We start from the raw sequence: 18925 nt of genomic DNA on the forward strand, positions 1-18925 counted from the left end.
AATGTTTAGTCACTGGACTATACTAGACTAGTATAAAAATATTGTCGTTAAAGGCAAGACAAGGCTTTTTTTTATTTATTTAGCACAGTTAATACACAATGCAACTCAATGTGCTTCACTCAGTCAAAGTCATGTGGTATCATTGATTTCTATGATAGACACATTTTTTAATTTTAACAATCAATTTACACATTAAGCTGTAACAAAGATCTTCCAAGTGCAGCACATGGACTAAGAATCACTTCCTGTGAAAATGTCAGTTGCATTTAAGTTAATAACCTTGGCATCTAAATTAAATGAGATTTAATTAAACTTTTTAATGATTTAATTTTCAAATAATTTAATCTTTAAGACCTGTTTTATTTTTTAAAGATTTATTTTCCTTTGGTACTTTTTATTCAACGCCTTTTACCATTGTTCAAACTACGTAGTGTTAAAGTAGCTTAAAATAATATTAAATTACTTTAGAGGAAAAATTACAAAAATGGATAATTAAAAGAAAAAATATCTGGGTAGGGGGCGATATGTAGAAATTGGCCGCCATATTCCGGAAGCTCCAAGTCAGCTGCTGCGAGGCTTCGAGGCAGTTTATCTCGCTGTGTAGTAGCATCATGGCTAACTTAGCCATACGTTAAGAGAAAACAATTCTACCGTCGTGCTGCGTGGAAATCGTTTTCCTCGACTTCTTTGTGCACTGTAAATATCTTTAAAATGAAGGCCGTGTTTTCTCTACAGATTTTTGTCTTTGCGTGTGTTTTGCTGTTAAGCGAAGTGACAGCGACGGTAAGGCTAACACTAGCCGGGACAGGGGAAATGGTTTAAATAAAAGGTTTTATTGATGTAATACAACTCATTTACGCGTTCAATGACTGTCAGATAAATAATATGAAATGACGGGCCGCTAGTCAATTTTGCTATTTGCAGGTCTTAGCAGCGTGAATCGTTTTGGGCTTTTATTTTTGATATCCAGTGTAAGGTCCGATGTTACTAGTACAATGACTACGTCGCTTTAATGTGGCTTTATGTCAATGTTATCCTACTATAGAAAGGCGTTAGACGATTTATTCACTACATTATTGATGTCATGTCAATGTAGTACTAATACAGTCGGCCTTAACTAGCAACATTCAGCGCAGTAAACAGCAAGGGTGTACTAGTAGAATGGTTGTCTACTAGTAATGCCCCCCCCCCCCCCCCCCCCTATGATTCCACTACTGTATGACACACATATTTGAAGGATATTGTTGACAACTTCACACTACTAGTGAAGCACTAGAAGTTAAGTAGTAGAATGTTGTTGTCACTAGTTAGTGCCTGGATTACGCAGTTGTCAACTAGTACACAGTTTTTCCTGACTAGTATGCCACATATTGGCTGTCCCTCACTGGAATATTTTCTCATTGTGTGGAAAAGGTGAATTTCTGGTAAAGTGAGAATTTTGGGAATAATAAGCTTAGATTCCTTTAATGTCTTGAATTTTGTGAGCCGTTATTAGTTCAGGATTGTGCAAGCAGTCGAATGTCAAAAAGTGGGCGTAATGATAACAGACATATATGTGTAGGTTGAAATCATATAATACCAAATTATATTCTCTCGCAGAATTCTGAAGACAACCGTTGCAAATGCATCTGTCCACCATACAAAGAAATCGAGGGACAGATCTACAAGCAGAATGTGTCACTTAAAGACTGGTATGCACAGTGTTTTTCTCGCTAGGGATGAAAGTTTTCCTGGCACAAATGTCTTTTAATGTGTATTTGCCTTTTCCAGTAACTGTCTGCATGTAGTGGACACAATGCCGGTGGATGGAAAGGACGTGGAGGCTTACTGTTTACGCTGTGAGTGTAAATATGAGGAAAGAAGTTCAGACACTATTAAGGTAGGTTCATTGCATTCCTATTTACTGTTTGAGTGTTTTAACCAGAAATACAGTCCCTCTTTGCTGGCTGAAGTATTAATCTACATTTCAAACCTTCATTCTAAGATTTGTTTTGTAAAATCTCTGATGTTGTTTTAATATGCAAGCGTTCCACTGCCTCCTGGTGGCCGAAGTGTGCGCACCAGTAAGAGCAGCGCAATGTCAATTTATTTGAAGCATGAAATCATGATGTTTCTTTTTTTAAGACATTCTGTTAAATTATGTTTTTAATGAATTAATTTTCCTCATATAATGACTTTTGAAATGGGTTTTTGTTTGTCACATAATTTGTATAGAATATTGTTTGTACAGTAAATGTTCATATTTTTACTTGATTGCTTTTTCTTCTCATTAATTCCCATGGAAATTACCCAAAATGGTCCACGGGAGATGGAATTATCTTGGCCCTTTTTTCTTCTAACCAATAATTTTCCTCCTACCTAAGGTCACTATCATAATCTACTTGTCCATTTTGGGCCTGCTGCTTCTCTACATGGTCTACCTGACACTCCTGGAGCCCATCTTGAAAAGACGTCTCTTTGGTCACTCACAGCTCATTCAAAGTGACGATGATGTCGGGGTATGTGATCATAATCCTCAACATTTGTGGCTTAAAAGTTAAACCCTCCCTAACCACTGGCCATTGTCTTATAATAATATTTTTCTTATTCAAACATTCACTGAACAAACATCTAACTGTGAGGGTTTGTGTGTTTAAGCTAAATCTTTCCCCTTCACCAAACTTCTAAATCAAGTTTAACGAGATTGTAGGTCTGAAATACTGAAATGTAAATGATAGAAGTAGGATTCAGAAGAAACAAAGGGAGTAGCTTTCTTAATGGGATGCAGCAAAAAATTGTGAGTGGAAAGGATTAATGTGTTATTTGAAATAATTCTCTAGCTGCATCAGATGTAATGTGTGGGTGAGGTGACTGTAGGATCCATCTGAGTGCCCATGCACATGAGTGCGCTAGTTCTTCTGCTCATAACACATTCATTATTTAGATGGATTGGAAATGCAGTCATATCCCTCTTCTTACGTACCAACATGGGAATCAACTTTGGGTACACTTGCACAATCAAATGAAATCCACGTCTGTACAAGAGTTGTCAAACATTCTGCCTCTACAAAAATAATGGACAGCTCTTTCATTGGAGCTCGGCACTTGTGCTGCCATTTATTCATTCATTCATTCATTTATTTATTTATTCATTCATTTAAAGACTTTGTTGCATAGAATTTGAGTGGAACAATGCTAACACATAAAGGGAAACAACAGGGAACAAAACTAGCGTTGATATAGCTGTAATCATAAACAGCAATCTATGTTGGACACAAATAGAAGCAACAATGGCAAACTGACAAACTAACAATGTTCACAGATATCCTTTGTCCTTTGCAAAAAAATGCCATTATTATTGCACCTTAGCTATGGCAGTCTTCTTCTGCCTTTCATCGTCAAATTTCTGCAGTATGCCTGTATGTTACACTGCCCCCTGCTGGCCAAGGGCCATAGACAAGACACGATGCACATTGAATTAGTGCATGAAATTATGTTCAAACTGTTTAATTGTTTACGTTCTATTATAGTATTACTGTAAGGTTTTATAAAGTACAATATTTTTAGGGCTGTTTCTTTTTTAATTGTTTTTTTTTTCAGGGCTGGAATGCATTTTCATTCCTTTCAATGGGCAAAAATGATTTTGAAATACACATTGAATTGTGTTGCCATTATGTAATAAATTAAACTAGTCGTTCAAGGTGCTGCTGTATCTCTCGCCATGCAATTAATTAAGTCTTTCAGCAATATACAAACCTCCATTACTTATTCACTCCCCAGCCCTCAAATCTATGCCACCCAGGGGAGTGGAACCCTCGGATGTCTTCACTGACCAAATTCTGAACCCCTTGTCCATAGCTAAAAGATGGGGATTGGAGGCTTCTTTTTTATGTTGTGGTGTTCAAGTTACGATTTAAATGTGTGATCTAGTGGAGGTAACCGAGTATTTGTGGAAAAAATGTGGAACACAAATGGAATGAAAAAGAGAATGAACCTCGTGACACATGAAACCTGCTCACGGGGATCTCAACAAGATTCTGTTCCGGATTAGCCTCCTTCCAACTTGTCCCTTGAGGAGATCATACTAACTTTTTTTTTTTTCTAGTAAAATGAATCCTAAACTTGTTGCATTATATTTTTTTGCATTGTAACCTTAATTGTGCGCTCTTTATACTTGTGTAATTCTTCTAGTCTCTAATACTTCCATTAGAGGAAAAAACAAGTGCTGAGAAGAAATTGAAACTCTTCCAGTGAGTACAAACTGTCCTCAGGAGAGTTTTTGGCACTCAAAGAGCTTGCAAATTAGCACGGTGGAAAATTCAGTTGATGGAAAAAATGCTAACAGTAAACATGAACTAATATAATCTTTGACCTGGACTTCCTTTGCTGTCGTGCGTTCAATGTCCTTTGAAAGTGACATTGTTTTGGGACATACTGAATAAAAAAATAAAAAATAAAGCTTATTTTAAAAGCGTTAAACCTAATGTGACCTACAACCTGCACAATTAAATTGGGGGAAAAACATTATAGAAAGGGAATTTAACTGTAACAGAAGCAACTGTACTCTTCCTTTAATCCATATATGATTCATTTTTCCACATTTTAAGGTTGAATTAAAAAAAAAAAAGCAGGGGAGAGGTATTGATGCCGGATCGGTATCAGAAAGAGCAGACCTTTAAGAAGTTGGATCAGAAGCCCAAAAATCTTGATGATTTGAAGCTGTTCATAATTTATTGCATTTGAACAGGGAAATATCAACTTTATTTCACCTGGAGTGCAAATAGACTCTTGTTAGTGTCTCCCCCCCATTTTCCAAAACCGTTCAAAAATTACCCTGGGCGATTATGATATTATGCTAACTATTTGTAATTGTTCATTATGCCTTGCAATTGAACATAGGTGTGACAGTGCGTAGTTTTTTTTTTTTTTTTTTTTTTATCCACTGATCGTAGTTTGACACTTTTCTTTTTTCTTGATTTTTTTTTTGTGTGTGTTCCAAGATGCCAGAGGCAACTATGTAGTTAGGCTAACTTATAATTCCTTGCAAATGAACAAGGGTTAGTATTTTTTCGTGTGGACCAAAGTGCTGCATTTTTGAAAAATTTAAATGTGCCACATTCTAAGTATTTGGAATATAAGGCACGAAATGTCATATGTGTAGTAACTATTATTAGAACCTTTATATTTTCCTTTCTTTCATCTGTGTTTTCAGGACCAGCAGCCTTTCGCTAACGCTCACAACGTCCTGTCTCGCTCACACTCGCGGCCCAACATGCTGAACAAAGTCGAGCACGCTCAGCAGCGCTGGAGGAGGCAGGTCCAGGAACAGAGAAAGTCTGTGTTTGATCGCCATGTTGTCCTCAGTTAAAGGTTGTAGAGGACCAAAAAAAAAAACAACTCACTGTGACAGAGTATGTGACTTGTATCTCTTCCCCTTTTGTCATTTTGTGATTTGTATCTCCGTAAGTGTCAATCTGAAGTACAAAGTAGATCAAAAGGGACAGCAAGAGATTTTTTTTTTCGTATTTCTATTGTTGCACTGTGTTTAAGGATCCATCCCAACTTGTGCACAGAGGCAACAAGTCTCCGGGGAATCGATTATGAAAATGTGAGTAATAAATGGCAGGTAAAAACCTTACGCGGCGATAATTTGTTGTTACTGCTGGACCAGCGCCATGTTGAATCAGCTCGTGTATTCTACGCACTAAACTGCCTTTCAGAATATGATATGCACAGGCCGAAGACATCTCATGTAGGCGTTTCCCTTTGTGACAGCTAATATTGGAAATTAATTAATATATTTGACAACTTGACTAATCTTAGTTTCTGGTATAGGTGATTTCTTGCTATTTATTAGTACATATTTAGTGACGTTTTGACTCTTTTTTTTTTTAAACTTTATGCGCCTGACATCCACCAGATGGATTCCACGTTGGGACAGAAAGTTACTGAGTGACGACAAATGTGAACTTGATGTAGAGACGGAGAAAAGATGTACAGTACAAACGTTCTAATTCCGTTACATTGACTACGTTTTGTCAAGGTCCTAAATAATGTCAAGATGGACCCCCCCCCCCCCCCCACTAGAGTTATTTTATTACCTGCTTTTGGGAGACCTCTGAAAGTGTTCTTAACCATTGTACACGTGTGCTACCTTACAACTTTGAAATAAATGGATGTGAAGATTTGTGATTCTTGCAAGTGTGCCGTCGCCATTTAGTCAATCGTACTACAAATCGCGATGAACGTTCCCTTCAGGTGCAGTCCGTACACAAGTGAATGCATCCAGTCACATCTGTTTGTGATCTGCAACAGACACACGCTTACTATTTTGAGAGTTTTCCTGTGCACCACCACAATAGATTGGAAACAAAATCATGTGACTCTGAAGTGGAACCTCACCTCATTGTATTTTGGGATGAAAACCATGTTTCATTTCCATATTAAAATTTGTAAAGCCAATGATATTTATATACAGATGATTTTTATAAGTTGAACCCAGACGGACGTCACAAGCTGCTGCATGGCTTCCCTTCGGCTGTTGCGCAAGGCCTCGACTGCAGTTTTGTGGGACTCATTTGGGTTGAGGTCAGGTGACTTGCTTGGCCAAGAATATTCCATTTGTTTGTCTTGAAAAGCCCTCGGTTTGCTTTGGCGTGTGTGTTTTGGGTCATCAGACTTCCTGCACTGTGAAACACTGTTTTCTACCCCCACTTTTTGCTGCATTTGGCTTCAATCCGAGCAGAGAGCGGCGCATAAAAGTTGATTTCGGCATGTTGTAACAACAGACTTCTCATCAATATGCACGAGCAATGTGCTTTGTTGGGATGTGTGCCGCTTTTCCACTTGGCCAATTACGCCAAATACTTTTGAGCCATAAAAGTGCAGATACGTACTTGGATTGGCTTTAATCCTTAAACGTGTCACTCTGAATTTACTGTTATGACCTTTTGAATTGAAGAGGGAGATGATAATGTTACATCCATTGTGGGGGGAGAACAAAACAGCCAGCGGTTGTTTTATTAATCTTGAAGGAAATTCAAGCAAAACAACAAAAATGATATATTACAAAATACAAGTGAAAACAAAAATAATAAATATCAAAATAAATGTAGAAATAAATATATATTTTTTAGATTTCTTTTAATATTCCCTCTTGTTTCCTCCATAATAATGACACTGTTCACTCAGCACGCGTTACCACAACACATTTGGCTTTGACTTCCAGGAAAATCCCTCTTGAATTGCTTTCAGTTCCGCGGCCACATGTGCATATATTGACTTATGCATATGCGCCAAAATATAATCTAAATGTCGTCTAGTTATGGGAAGGTTTTAGGAGTTCAAGTTTTGAGTCAACAATGTCGAACCAACATGAGCCGTGCGGTGTTTGCTGAAGTTGCGCGACACGCTCTATCATCATCTCGGAGCTCCATGTTAAACTGATGAAGGGGGAAAAAGTAAACTATTGGAAAAAGCGCACAGGGTAAAATCAAGAGCTCGTTTCATCCCGCTGGACTCAAGCGGCACATCTAATTAGCGGATCCTTGAGCAACTATGTAATCACCATTCGCATCTTTTCATCCAGAGACGAGATCCACACAACGTTGCGTCACCGTTTCCTGTCCATTTCACTTTTTTTCCTCTCACGTCCCTGCAGTTCCACGGAGGAGACGATTTTTTTTTCCACCGGAGAGAAAAAAAAGTGTTCGGGCTGCACACGCGAAGAAGAGCGACACTGTGCTGGAGAATGGATCACTGAGTAAACACGTCAACCACGCAAACAAACAGGTAGGGCTTGATCATTTCTTCACTTGATGCTGTAAATGTCAACATCAACTGGAAAAGTTGACACTTTTCTCCAACTTTGTCAGCCACCCGTGATTGCGTGTCCGACTAAAGACATTTCGGATGTCTTTGTTTGTTCCATATTGTACACGATCAAAGCGACTAAAGATCTCGTAACACTGTTAACATTGTATTTGTCTTCCCATCACAAAATGTCACATTAACTAACGCATAGGAAAAACTTCTAGTAGAGGGCTGCGATTACAACAATTGGCCTACAGGTGGCGCCTCAGCCTATGAAATGGCTCAATTTAACCACCCGCGGTTAAATAGATGCATACTTTGCTTGTTTCCTTCTTTTCAAGCACTGTTTGTCTCATCAAGTTGTATTGCATTTGATGACTCGGTGGATTCAGTTTGTGAACAATAAACAATTCAGACTTGACAATTGAGCATACTAGTAGAACAAAAAGGCCACACTCGACTGGGTTTTAATTTTCACCAACATACTGCCATCCAGCAATGTATGACTTTACTGCACGGCTTTTTATGACAACGACTGGTGAGCACTCGTTGTGGTACCAGTGAAGCGTCAGAGGTTAAGTAGTAGAATTTTATAATGTCATTCTAAATTCCCAGGCCCCCCCCATTTCAGATGCTTGACTATCGACGGCTGTACAATAGGCCCAGATTAAAGCTTTTGCTCATATTTTGATTGGTTATTTTTAATGACAATGGGGCACATTTGAGGTCAAACAAATGACCAGAGATTTTTCTGCATTACTAATGCAAAATTGACAGTGAGTGTGGTTATGATCAGTGGTCCAACCATGAATGTATGAACTTTTCTTTGTAAAAAGGCGCATGCTGCATTTATGACAGCTAAGAAAGTCATTTTCGCCAAAGACTTCAATGTTTCCAACTTTTCGAGAGCATCCGTGATGAATTTTTGGAGAGAAGGTGGCAAAATCCCCGGAGCTGTGTGGAATAATCCTCTTTAGATGTTTGAGGATTTTGGCTTGGTGTTGAATCCTAAACAAACACATGTAGAGCTCAGCGGTTTTATTTGACATCATGAATGTGATGGCGGATTGAGCAGGTGTGCAAGCATTGCCTGTTAACTCAGCTCACTTTGAAATTCACATTTGTTAAGTCTTTAAATCTGCGCCACTCCACGTGTTGAAGAGTTTTGCTTGGATTTGATTGGGGGATGCTCCTGTTTTATTTCCTGAGGGAAGTCGCGCAGAGGACAACCTTTAAGTTCAAATGAGGCCTGGGAAGAACAGAGAACATGTGGCTAGCAGCAGCTGTCATCATTATTATTATTATTATGTAGACTACCGGGATGCTTCTTGTCCTCACTAGTAAGACAATTTGGTGCTCTTATAGTGTCATTATATTGTCAATACTTGTACTGATTATATTGTCAATACTTGCACTCCAAGTGAAGCACCGAAGTAAAAGTACGGTATGTAAAATTGTTTATTTGCAGTTTTGTTTTATTGTGACTGCAGTGGATGATTTTCATTTGGAATTCTTTTCTCATAATGCAACGGGCCATTTATTTTCACATGTGCATACCCCATGGAATTTTGGGGCGAAAATGCCAAACAAAAATCATGCACTGCAGCCCTATTACAACCATAAAATTATGAATCAACAATTTTACTTATCTTTTTTTTTAACATATTGGCATAATGTGGGCCAAATTTTTAAAACAAAACTACTTTTTTACTCGCATATTTAAATACGCAACTACTATTTGGGCCTAATAGTAGGGCCCTGCACAGTGCAAGTAAGATTCAATTTTGTACTAATAGGCTCAAAGTAGCACCAGTAGTGGGTAAAAAAAAAAAACAGTAAGGCATTGTAACACTTGCTGATCTGTAGCTGAGTGGTCTTCCTAGTGAGGACAAATTTTGGGATATGGAATTGGACATGACGGATTTTGAATAGTTGCTCAACGGGGTGGACAAAGTTTTTTTTCTTTTTTTTTACGCAAGCGTCACAGCTAATGACTAGAAGACGGTGAACTTAATAGTTCGCGTTGTTGAATACAAACGCCTTCAGTGAGTTCAATGAGTGTAGCTGAATGGTCTTACTAGTGAGGACAAAAGGATGCATGGAGTTTCAAATTGGATATGACGGATATTGAATAGTTGCACAACGGGGTGGACATAGTTTTTTTTTTTTAGGCAAGTGTCTCAGTTAATGACTAGAAGACGGTGAACTTAATAGTTCGCGTAGTTGAAACAAACGCCTTCAGTGTGTTCAGTGAGTGTTTATGAAAGACTTAGTGAGTGGACGTCTTGAAGTCCTCGTGAGATTTTTGCTCCCTGCCGGCGTACGTACGTCCACTCGTGAATATTCATCCGAAATCTGCCATTCATCCACCGTGACAATAAACAAGGCGAGAGAGCGAGCGAGTGTGAATGCCTGCAAGAGGAAGAGAAAGAAGACGCCGGGGCCAAATCACTACAAAAGTGGGGGCAAGCTACCCGTTTCCATGGCAACAAGTCCAGCCTTCCAAAGAAGAGGCTGGAGAGCTTCATTCCTCTCTTTCTCTTTTTTTTTTGTGGTCAGTATTACTTGTAAAGACATGAGTGGGACATTATTGCAAAGGACAGGTATCCGGAGAACTTTAATGGACTAACATCTCAAAATGTCAGCCGTCATGCGCTCGAGGAACTACTCGGAGGTAAACAAAACAAAACAAAAACTAAACACAATACACACACCGGAGTTCAAAGCGATCCGCGAGGCTGCACGGTTGCTAAAACAAGTTGTAGCTGCAGAATTTAGCAGAGGTGCTGTGAAACGTTTCAAGGTGCGTCTGAAAAAGTGGTCTCCACTTGACCATATTTGGTCATCTTTAACGATGAAGTGGAGCTAAATGGCTAAACATAGCATCTATCTGCTCTGTTTATGTCTGTGAGTGGAATGAGTTTTCATTGACTAACAAGTCGAGGTAGTTGCATGTCCCCCCCCAAAAGGTCTGTCCTCATAAAAAGTCCTCAAAAACCAAAATCAGTTCTCAAAGTTCTCTGTGACTTAAGGCGACTGTGAGTCACTTTTGGGAATTTGGATCAAGGGAAATGGGAATGTTTCTTTTCCCCTAAGCCTTCATGCAAGATAAAGCAGAGTGAATCACATTGTTTTGTCTCCAGTGATTGTTATTGTGAAAGTTATTTGTGATCGTAGAAATTGCTCCTCTTCTTTTAATGCAGTGCATGTTCTGTGTGTGATATGGTATTTAGTTAAAAAAAGCCATTTTGCTTATGTTGAGTGTGTTTGATATCTTAATGTGTTGTAGTAATGTATAGGAGTTTTGTTTTATACGTAGTTTAAAAGTATTGCAGCACAGTCACGGTGACTGCCAAGGTGTAGTATGAGGAGCACTATTAGTACACGGGCTCCCTCTAGTGGTGCATGAAAGTATCACTGAATTAAAAATAAAAAAATCATTCATTCATGACTTAAAACATGGAAAACCAGTCACACATAAGAGAATAATTTCTGAAACTATGTTTCTATGTTCTATGTTTCTGAAACTATGATCTTGTTTAAACTTTTAAATCCAGAGCAGTGCAGTTTTAATTACTTTATTAGTTGTAACTTCTAAATACAGTAAAATACATTGTTTGTTTACGTGCAATACATTTGAATATGTACAGTGACTGATAAAAAAAAATTGAACTCATCTTTATTAATTCACTGTCGTGTCACTCATGTTTTGTTTACAATTAAACCTTGTGGCTGCGGCAATACAAACAAAAAATTGCTTCCTTTTGGTAATTATTGTTCATTTCCTTTCACATGTGTAACAGGAAGTTAATTAATTTTCTTTATAGGGAATGATAATGCATTTTCTCTGAACACTGTCCCGTGTTGCTAGAAAGGACCCACAACAAAATCTATTGAGAAGATTCTTTGCTGGTCCCTTTTCAGTAATTCAAGAGAGAATTTGGCCTTTCCCCATTTTCCCTGAAAGGGACTCTTGTTCATTCAAAAAAATACAATAAAAGATCTCTTTCCAAGGCTGAGGCGTGCGTGTCCGGCTACGCACACCTGTAAATCATGTCATACTTTTTTTAAACTCCCAATTCACAAGTAGCATGTATAGATTCTTTTTCCGGTAGATGTGGAAATGAAAGAACATTTTTAGTGTAGATTGATTGAAGAATTAAAATCATCCCCCATTAGCCCCCCCCCCCCCCCAAAAAAAATAATTAATAAACATCTCAAGATGGTGGCCGCCTTTGCTAAGATCATCTATATCGTTAGTTCAAGCGATAATTTATTTGTAAAAACTGGAAAAAAATACCTTGGTCATTATGTAAGGATGGTGATCAATTTAGATATAAGTAACACTAAACGCCAATGAATCACCAATAAACTGTGGTGTCCCACAAGGGGTCTGTATTGGGCCCAAAGCGATTCCTTATCCATACTAAAGATATGCCAAATGTGTCAAAAAGGGTCAAATGCTTTTTGGGCATGATGCAGCTCTTTTTTGTTCTAATCCAGATTGTGATTCATTTAACAAAACACTACATGCAGAATTTCTTAAAGAAATATATGATTGTTAACTAATACATATTTGAAATAATTGCTGATATAGTTGTTGATGGAAGAGGACACTTTAATGGGACAGACTTTATTTTTTAGTCATTGAGTAAATGTATTTGTCGAATTAAAATCTGATTTTGTGAAAATATGAGGTGCATGATCATTATAGTCTTCAGAAAGAATGCCTTGTTTTGGGTTTCAAATAATTCCACGGAAAGGAGCCTTTTAAAAACCACACTAAGAATCCTTGTTTTTTTTCTTTCCGTTTGTTGGTTGCACCAAACATAACCATATCACTAAATATGAGTAGCTAAATATGATATGATGTGCTGAAAATGATGTTTGCAAGAGGAGGAATCCTGTGGATTTTTCATAGGCGCTGGTTGACATTGGTGGCTTTTGAGGGGAATGTTTGGAAGGATGGTTAAGGCTTTTGGCACTTTTGCGCTGTTCATGTTCACAAGGATGGCAAATTATCGCCAGTTCCACATTCCATGTGCAGTTTGTGCAAATCAGCAAGTTTGAAACATGCATACAATGTTACGAAAGCCTAAAAGTAAAAATGGGAGTGTCATGCACGTCAGGGAAGAAAGTGGTGAAATGTTTTGATACTGCTCTCAATTCCTGGAATGCTCCCCTTTACCGCTCTAACCAAGCAGGAACTTTGTTAATGTTATAGCATTAGCACCATGTAGTAAGACGGCATCCCAATCAGGTGCCCAAACCACCTCGGTAATCCTCTGGATGGAAATTCAAGTAGCTCGACTCCAAGCCTCCCTCCAGATGTCTAAACGCAAGCCCACCTACCTCACAGAGGAAACTCCTGTCAGCTGCTTGGATCCACAGTCTCATTCTTTTGGTCACTTCCCAAAGGTCTTGACCACAGGCGAGGTTAGAACCCATAATGACTAGTGAAATGTGAGCTTTGCAGTACAGCTCTGATTCTTGTGCAATGCCCGCTTTAATGCTGAAGAAACACATTTATAGTAGCATCCCGGTCACAAAATATTCTCCTTCACGTTCCACTATTTCTTCTCATTTTTCTCTTGAACGGGGAGTTTGCAGATTTGGATGTAGTTGCACCTCTGACCAGCCGTGCCCCTTCACTGACATGTATGAGCATGAGTCTCAAGCATGACCGTTCATGGCATGCTATTATGAAAGTGCATAAATACTCACAGAGAATGCTGTCCACCATGATTGACTCCTCGTTGGTCACGTGTTCTGATAAGTTGTTCTTGTCAGGTGTAGCGATTTCTTTAAAACAACAATAACAAGTGCAAACACCCTCTTTAAACACCTCTAGACTTTCCGTTGGATTATGGTACAAAAATGCCAGTCAAAACATACTTTTAAATTAACTCTTTGATGTTGCGTGAAATTTGATTTTTTTTTCATCCAAATTGTGGTGGACAGCTGTGTGAATGCAAGCCTTCACAGTCATACAATTTTCTTGTTTTTGTCGCTCATTCACTGCTCGCCGTCCTAGCTACTTTTTTCCCCACAGTGCATGTCTAATGCAAAGTGCAGTGTAGTGGTGCGCATGGGTGGAGTTTTCTATGGGTATTTTCGCCAACGGATGTAGTACGGGTGTCTACGCCGTTGTGGGAGTGAACACTGAGGACTATCTTCAGCTCATTCCTTTTAAATTCAGCGCAGGAGAAACGGGTAGTCTACATGACAGTATCAAGTATTCATTGGAGCATGCAAAGTACATTTATAAGAAACGGCAACTTGCAGATGCTGCGATAGGCGGTCTCGGAGACCACCTTCCACCATCCATCATGCGCCTGTGTGTGTGACAACCAGTTTTTACGCTGTCCGCATGTGCGCCTGCCTCCAAAATTAGGGCCACTGTACTGGAGCTGTCGGTGGCATTGAATGAGTATAGCTTTTGAACTGAAAGATAATTATATGAAGTTTATTTGTTGAGGGCACGCTAATACTTTTCTCCAACGCTTCTAAAATATATTGGACCTTTTCAAGTCCAAGATCCAAGACTGATAAAGGACAGAAAAGCTTTGATGCAGCAGATAAGTCACGGCATGGCATCCAAGTGTTTACCCGTCCTCCAATCAAATTGCTTTAATGTCATTCTTCACAGACTTTAGACTGCATATTTATTTGTATGGCATTTATGGATTGTTATGCTGTGCTCTGATGTGTTTTAGGCCTTAGGTAATTTCTTTATCTCAGTAGCCTAATGGCATGATTGCCAAAGTCATTTGTGAATGTTTTTGAACAATAAACAGCAATAGAACAGCAACAAATTCTACAAAGAAGAATGAAGTTGCCTTGATTTGTGGATGACCATGACCTGTATGACTGAGAATGTCTGCAAACAAAACCAAATTTTAGAGCAAGCACAATAGTATTTTTTTGTTGATATTGTGACTTTGTCAATTATGCTGTAAGGCTAACAATCTCTTAATCTGTGAATTGATTATAATTTAACCCGTCACACGGTTAAAACACAGCAGGCCATCAACATCAAAAGAACATCTGTCAAAATGTCTGTCATTCTTTTCAGTAAACCATCTGAACTCAGACTTCCAGACAGCAACACAAATTTATCTTATCCACTTAATGTCCTTGGAAAAGTCAGATGACACACACTCTTTGACCCCCTGCAGCACAGATGGATAAAAGCCTGTTTTCCACATGCCTGCTTCTGCAGCTGTGCATGCTCATATCTAGGTTACTCAGAGGGTCCCCCCCCCCGCCGCGATTACCAAAATACACCGTGACTGCACTGCTAAAGCTAAAATGGACATAAAAAGGCAAAGCATATGTTCAACCGGGATAATTATATAGGTATGATTATATATGGTCGGTAACGTCAACTGCGGTTGTTTTTTCTTTGACGTTTAGACATTATAGAAGCTTTAAACTGTCCTCTCGAGACGCAGGCTATGAACGGAACAAGGCTCCTGTCATAAATAATCTGTCATACAAAGTTGATGTGTACTGTCAATGCTTAAACATGTCACTGGATGGAAATTTGACTAATGCCCCATTTCCACTGCATGGTACCAATCCAATATTTACTGTCGTTTTTTTAATTTATCTCCAAGGAACTTAAACAATGGCGCAGATGAGTTTGAGAGCGGATGGTTAGAGTTGGAAATAGCTGAGCATTTTAATTCTTCCAATTCCCACTGACTCTTGGCTTCCCTTGCACAGCTTCATTGTGGTTTTTAACAAGCAGGTTGCTGATCAGCAGAAACTGTGGACAAGATTAGCCTGAGCTGTTGAGTAGCTTGAGACAAGTGAGGGGAATTTAAAATATTTTAATCCTTTGGAGACGCCGCTGTGTCCTTCTGTTTTTCTTTTGGGATGAAAATAGAACTACTGATTAATGAAATGTTGAGATATCATATCATTGTTAAACGATTAAAAAGTCGTAGTGCCCTTTCATGGAGTTTGTTTGTGCAGTTGATGATGTGTTCTCATCTCTCTCTTTTGTTGCTTCCAGTCTATGAAAACAGTCTTTGATACATTTCAGTGTAGCTGCGGCAGCTTGATGGATTGGGCAAATATTAGGACATTCTTGCATGTTGGGCGGCGAACTGCATATCAGATGATCTGTCAAACGTGACAGGGTCAAGGGCACGTTGGCCCTTTTTTGAAAGACAGTCAACTTAATTAAGTCTCTGTCTTATACACACTTATGTGCACATAAGCTAAGCTGATAAGACATTTTTTTCCCTGCCCTGCCTCCCTTTCAAAGACACAAAGGGCTCTTCTATGCAATATCTGTTTGTTTCATAAAGACGTCGTTGTTCTCCTCTTTCCCGTGTAAGGGAAAATTCATTAGCCTCTCCAGCACTTGTAGACAAGAGCATGGCAAGACCTGGGGAAAAAAACTCGAAATGGCTTTGCTAAGTCATTGTGATGATGACTGATTGGGGGATTTTTCCCAGTCGCTCTTGACAAATGAGATGTGTTTTTCTGAAAACAGGAACATTTCTTCTGGCTTTTTTTTACATTCACACTGTTTGATGCTGATGATTTCTATTGTCAGAGTCAGAGAGTCAGAGTCAGAGTCAGCTTTATTGTCAATTCCTTCATGCTAGGACACACAAAGAAACCGAAATACCGTTCCCCCTATCCCACGGTGACGAGACACAGCACACGATTAACACACAAGTAAAACAACGGGGAGAGAGTTCAGGACCCCAACAGCCTGGAGATCACAAACTTCGCCAGTGGCGAGCAGTGCTGGCATCCCACAACAAAGTCCCGGCACCATTCGTCACGGATGTAGACGCACAGTCCACCTCCACGCGATGTTCCCCCTCGTACAATGGCCCGGTCCGCCCGATAGCGCGCCATCCGCTCCAGACGCACAGCAGCTACGCACTGTCCGGTCCGCAGAACTCAGCAGGCATGTTGATGTCCAGCGATCGAACGTCCGCCAGAAGCTGGTCGGTGTGTCGTTTTGAGGAGAACCTCATGTATATATGGCCTTGATCTGCATATTTTGATGTCATCAGGCTATTTTCTCATTGGGAAATCTTCGAATATACAATTCACTAAGTTCTGTTGTAGTGGCCGAATGATGTGTTGTTTTGGGATTGAAATTGCAATCTCAGACAATGCAATTTTGTTATCATCAAGTTGCGTTTGATGTTTTTTTCTAAAGGGACAAGTCACACGAACCAACTCCGAGCTGGTTTAAAAAAACCATCACCTTTAAAGCTCGTCACCCATACTCCCAGAGGTCTTAAACTTGTAAGTCAAGGCATAATTTTTTTGTAAGTGGACAGTAAGAATTTTAACGTGTTTCTGATAAAATGTGTCATTTGTAGTTAAGTTCATTCGGTCATACAAGCATATGAATTATTCAGTTATTATTCAAATAACACCGTAGGTCTGTGTCAATGGAGTGCATTAGTATTCCAAAGGTTTGTTGTTTTTCTGGCTGGGATTTTGCGAGGGGAGATGCTATCAGAGTTCAGGAAGTCAGTTGGCTAACGCCTTGTTGTTTACACTGAAAGGTCCATCCTGGGCCCCTGTGACTCGCTGATTGTAGCGTTCAGAAAATAAATAAATAAATGAATAAATAAATAAATAAATAAATGTTAAACCAATAGTCTAACTTTAAATATTAAAAAAAACAGGTATGAGACAATGAATCCTGCCACAATTAAAAACATCTGTATGACACTTGATAGAATTCTTTCCAGTTTGTCATGTTACTATATTTCTTAAAATGAAGTAGAAAATCAATCCAAGATATTTTTCATGACTTAAAAAAGATGACAGGTAAACGTGGCCTTGTGCACATATTACAAATATTATTATAATATTCATTACAATAACATAACCCACATTTCGTAATTTTTTTCCATTGTTTAACATCACACTTGCCCATGTCCAATTTTTGTTTCGCCTTTGCAGTGTCATGAGAGCATCGTTTCTCTCACAACAATCTAATCATGATGCATATGGCATCCCCGCAGCACAGTCACAGGAAATGCTTTAAATTTCCGCTGACAGCGGGAATGCTCCCTCTTTCTTCTCATCTGTCTCTATAGGACTCAGCCGCACTTCTGGTTGGCTGGCTTCTTCATATAACAACTTCCTGTAAACATGACATGCTACTCAGCGCCTCCCCATCCTCCATCTCTGATCTCTGAGGATCTCCGTTTGACCTCATTGTGCTGTTGAGCAATTATTGTCAGCGCTCTGCATATTTGTACTTTGGAAAATGTGATTTTCATGAGTAATGGCCTCTTGTCTGAGGGCAAACACATGGGGAGGAGAAACTGCTTTTTCCCCTCACCCTGAAGTGTATTAATCAATTGACATTCTTGCCATTTGACAGTTTTAAACCACTGTGTATACCTTGTTGAAAAAAACGGCAATTTAAGTTGGCATTTAATAATGATTTATGTTTTGGTCTGTGAATCGACTCCAAAACTGATGACAATGCTTGTATTTTTTAACTAGGTGAGTGGGTGGTTTGCAGGCAAGTATGACTGCCAACAAGAGTCCAAAGGCTGTGCCTCAGGCAGGAGGGGGTAAAGCTCCACAGGATCCCCCTGACAGGTTAGTGATACCTCCGCATCTTCTTACAGTCCTGCCTCCAAACTACGTAACTGCTTCTTGGGATGTAATGAGTATTTGTTTTTACTCCTGGGAAACAATTTCCAAAGCTTTTGCGAGATTTTGGACAAGGGCCCTATCCAACTATTACCAGTAGCGAGCTGCATCTTGTGCGAGCACGTTATGAGCTGATGAGAGAAACAAGCTCCAGGAATGATACAGGATATCTTGCTTAGCTTGGCAGTCATCCTGTCATCTGTTTGCTCCAGACTCTGAAAACTCCTTCAAACAGAAAGATAAATTTGCAGTGGTGGCTACAACTATGATGTCAACAAGCATACCAGCTTGAGGACTGGCTGATTTTTGGTTTGCAAAAATCAGCCAGTACTCAAGCTGGAATGCTTGTTGACGGGTTACATATCACAGTTGTAGGCACCATCGTGCTCGAGCTGTGGGTTTAAGTCTGGGCCTGATGCGCAAGGCAACACTTCGCAAACTGCAATACCTTTTACCGCTGTGATTCTGTGATAATACAGAG

The 18925-nt window shown here is 39.3% G+C and overlaps 2 protein-coding genes across 4 annotated transcripts in view; both read left to right on the top strand.

The window, feature by feature from the left end:
• Positions 1-549: 549 nt before the first annotated feature.
• On the top strand, positions 550-6180 carry tmem9b (TMEM9 domain family, member B). 2 transcript variants are annotated; one of them, XM_037246854.1, is made up of 5 exons: positions 550-783; positions 1600-1691; positions 1771-1879; positions 2364-2498; positions 5192-6180. In XM_037246854.1, exons 1-5 carry the CDS (start codon positions 712-714, stop codon positions 5345-5347), a joined length of 564 nt encoding a protein of 187 aa, XP_037102749.1. In that variant the 5' UTR covers positions 550-711; the 3' UTR covers positions 5348-6180. The 2 variants fall into 2 exon arrangements, with proteins under 2 accessions (XP_037102749.1, XP_037102750.1); XM_037246855.1 differs by having other exon boundaries at positions 552-696.
• A 1450-nt stretch (positions 6181-7630) lies between these two features.
• dennd2b (DENN domain containing 2B) overlaps positions 7631-18925 on the top strand; it is a 32065-nt gene continuing 20770 nt past the window's right edge. The window contains exons 1-2 of one of the 2 annotated variants that reach the window (XM_037246859.1): positions 7631-7770; positions 18292-18390. In XM_037246859.1, the coding sequence (XP_037102754.1) occupies positions 18317-18390 (74 nt within the window). In that variant the 5' untranslated portion in view covers positions 7631-7770; positions 18292-18316. Of the gene's footprint in view, positions 7771-10256; positions 10466-18291; positions 18391-18925 lie in introns of those variants that run through there. The other variant, XM_037246858.1, reaches the window with a different exon arrangement.

The sequence above is a fragment of the Syngnathus acus genome, chromosome 3 (genome assembly GCF_901709675.1).
Source record: "Syngnathus acus chromosome 3, fSynAcu1.2, whole genome shotgun sequence".
In the NCBI taxonomy this organism is placed as follows: Eukaryota; Metazoa; Chordata; class Actinopteri; order Syngnathiformes; family Syngnathidae; genus Syngnathus; species Syngnathus acus.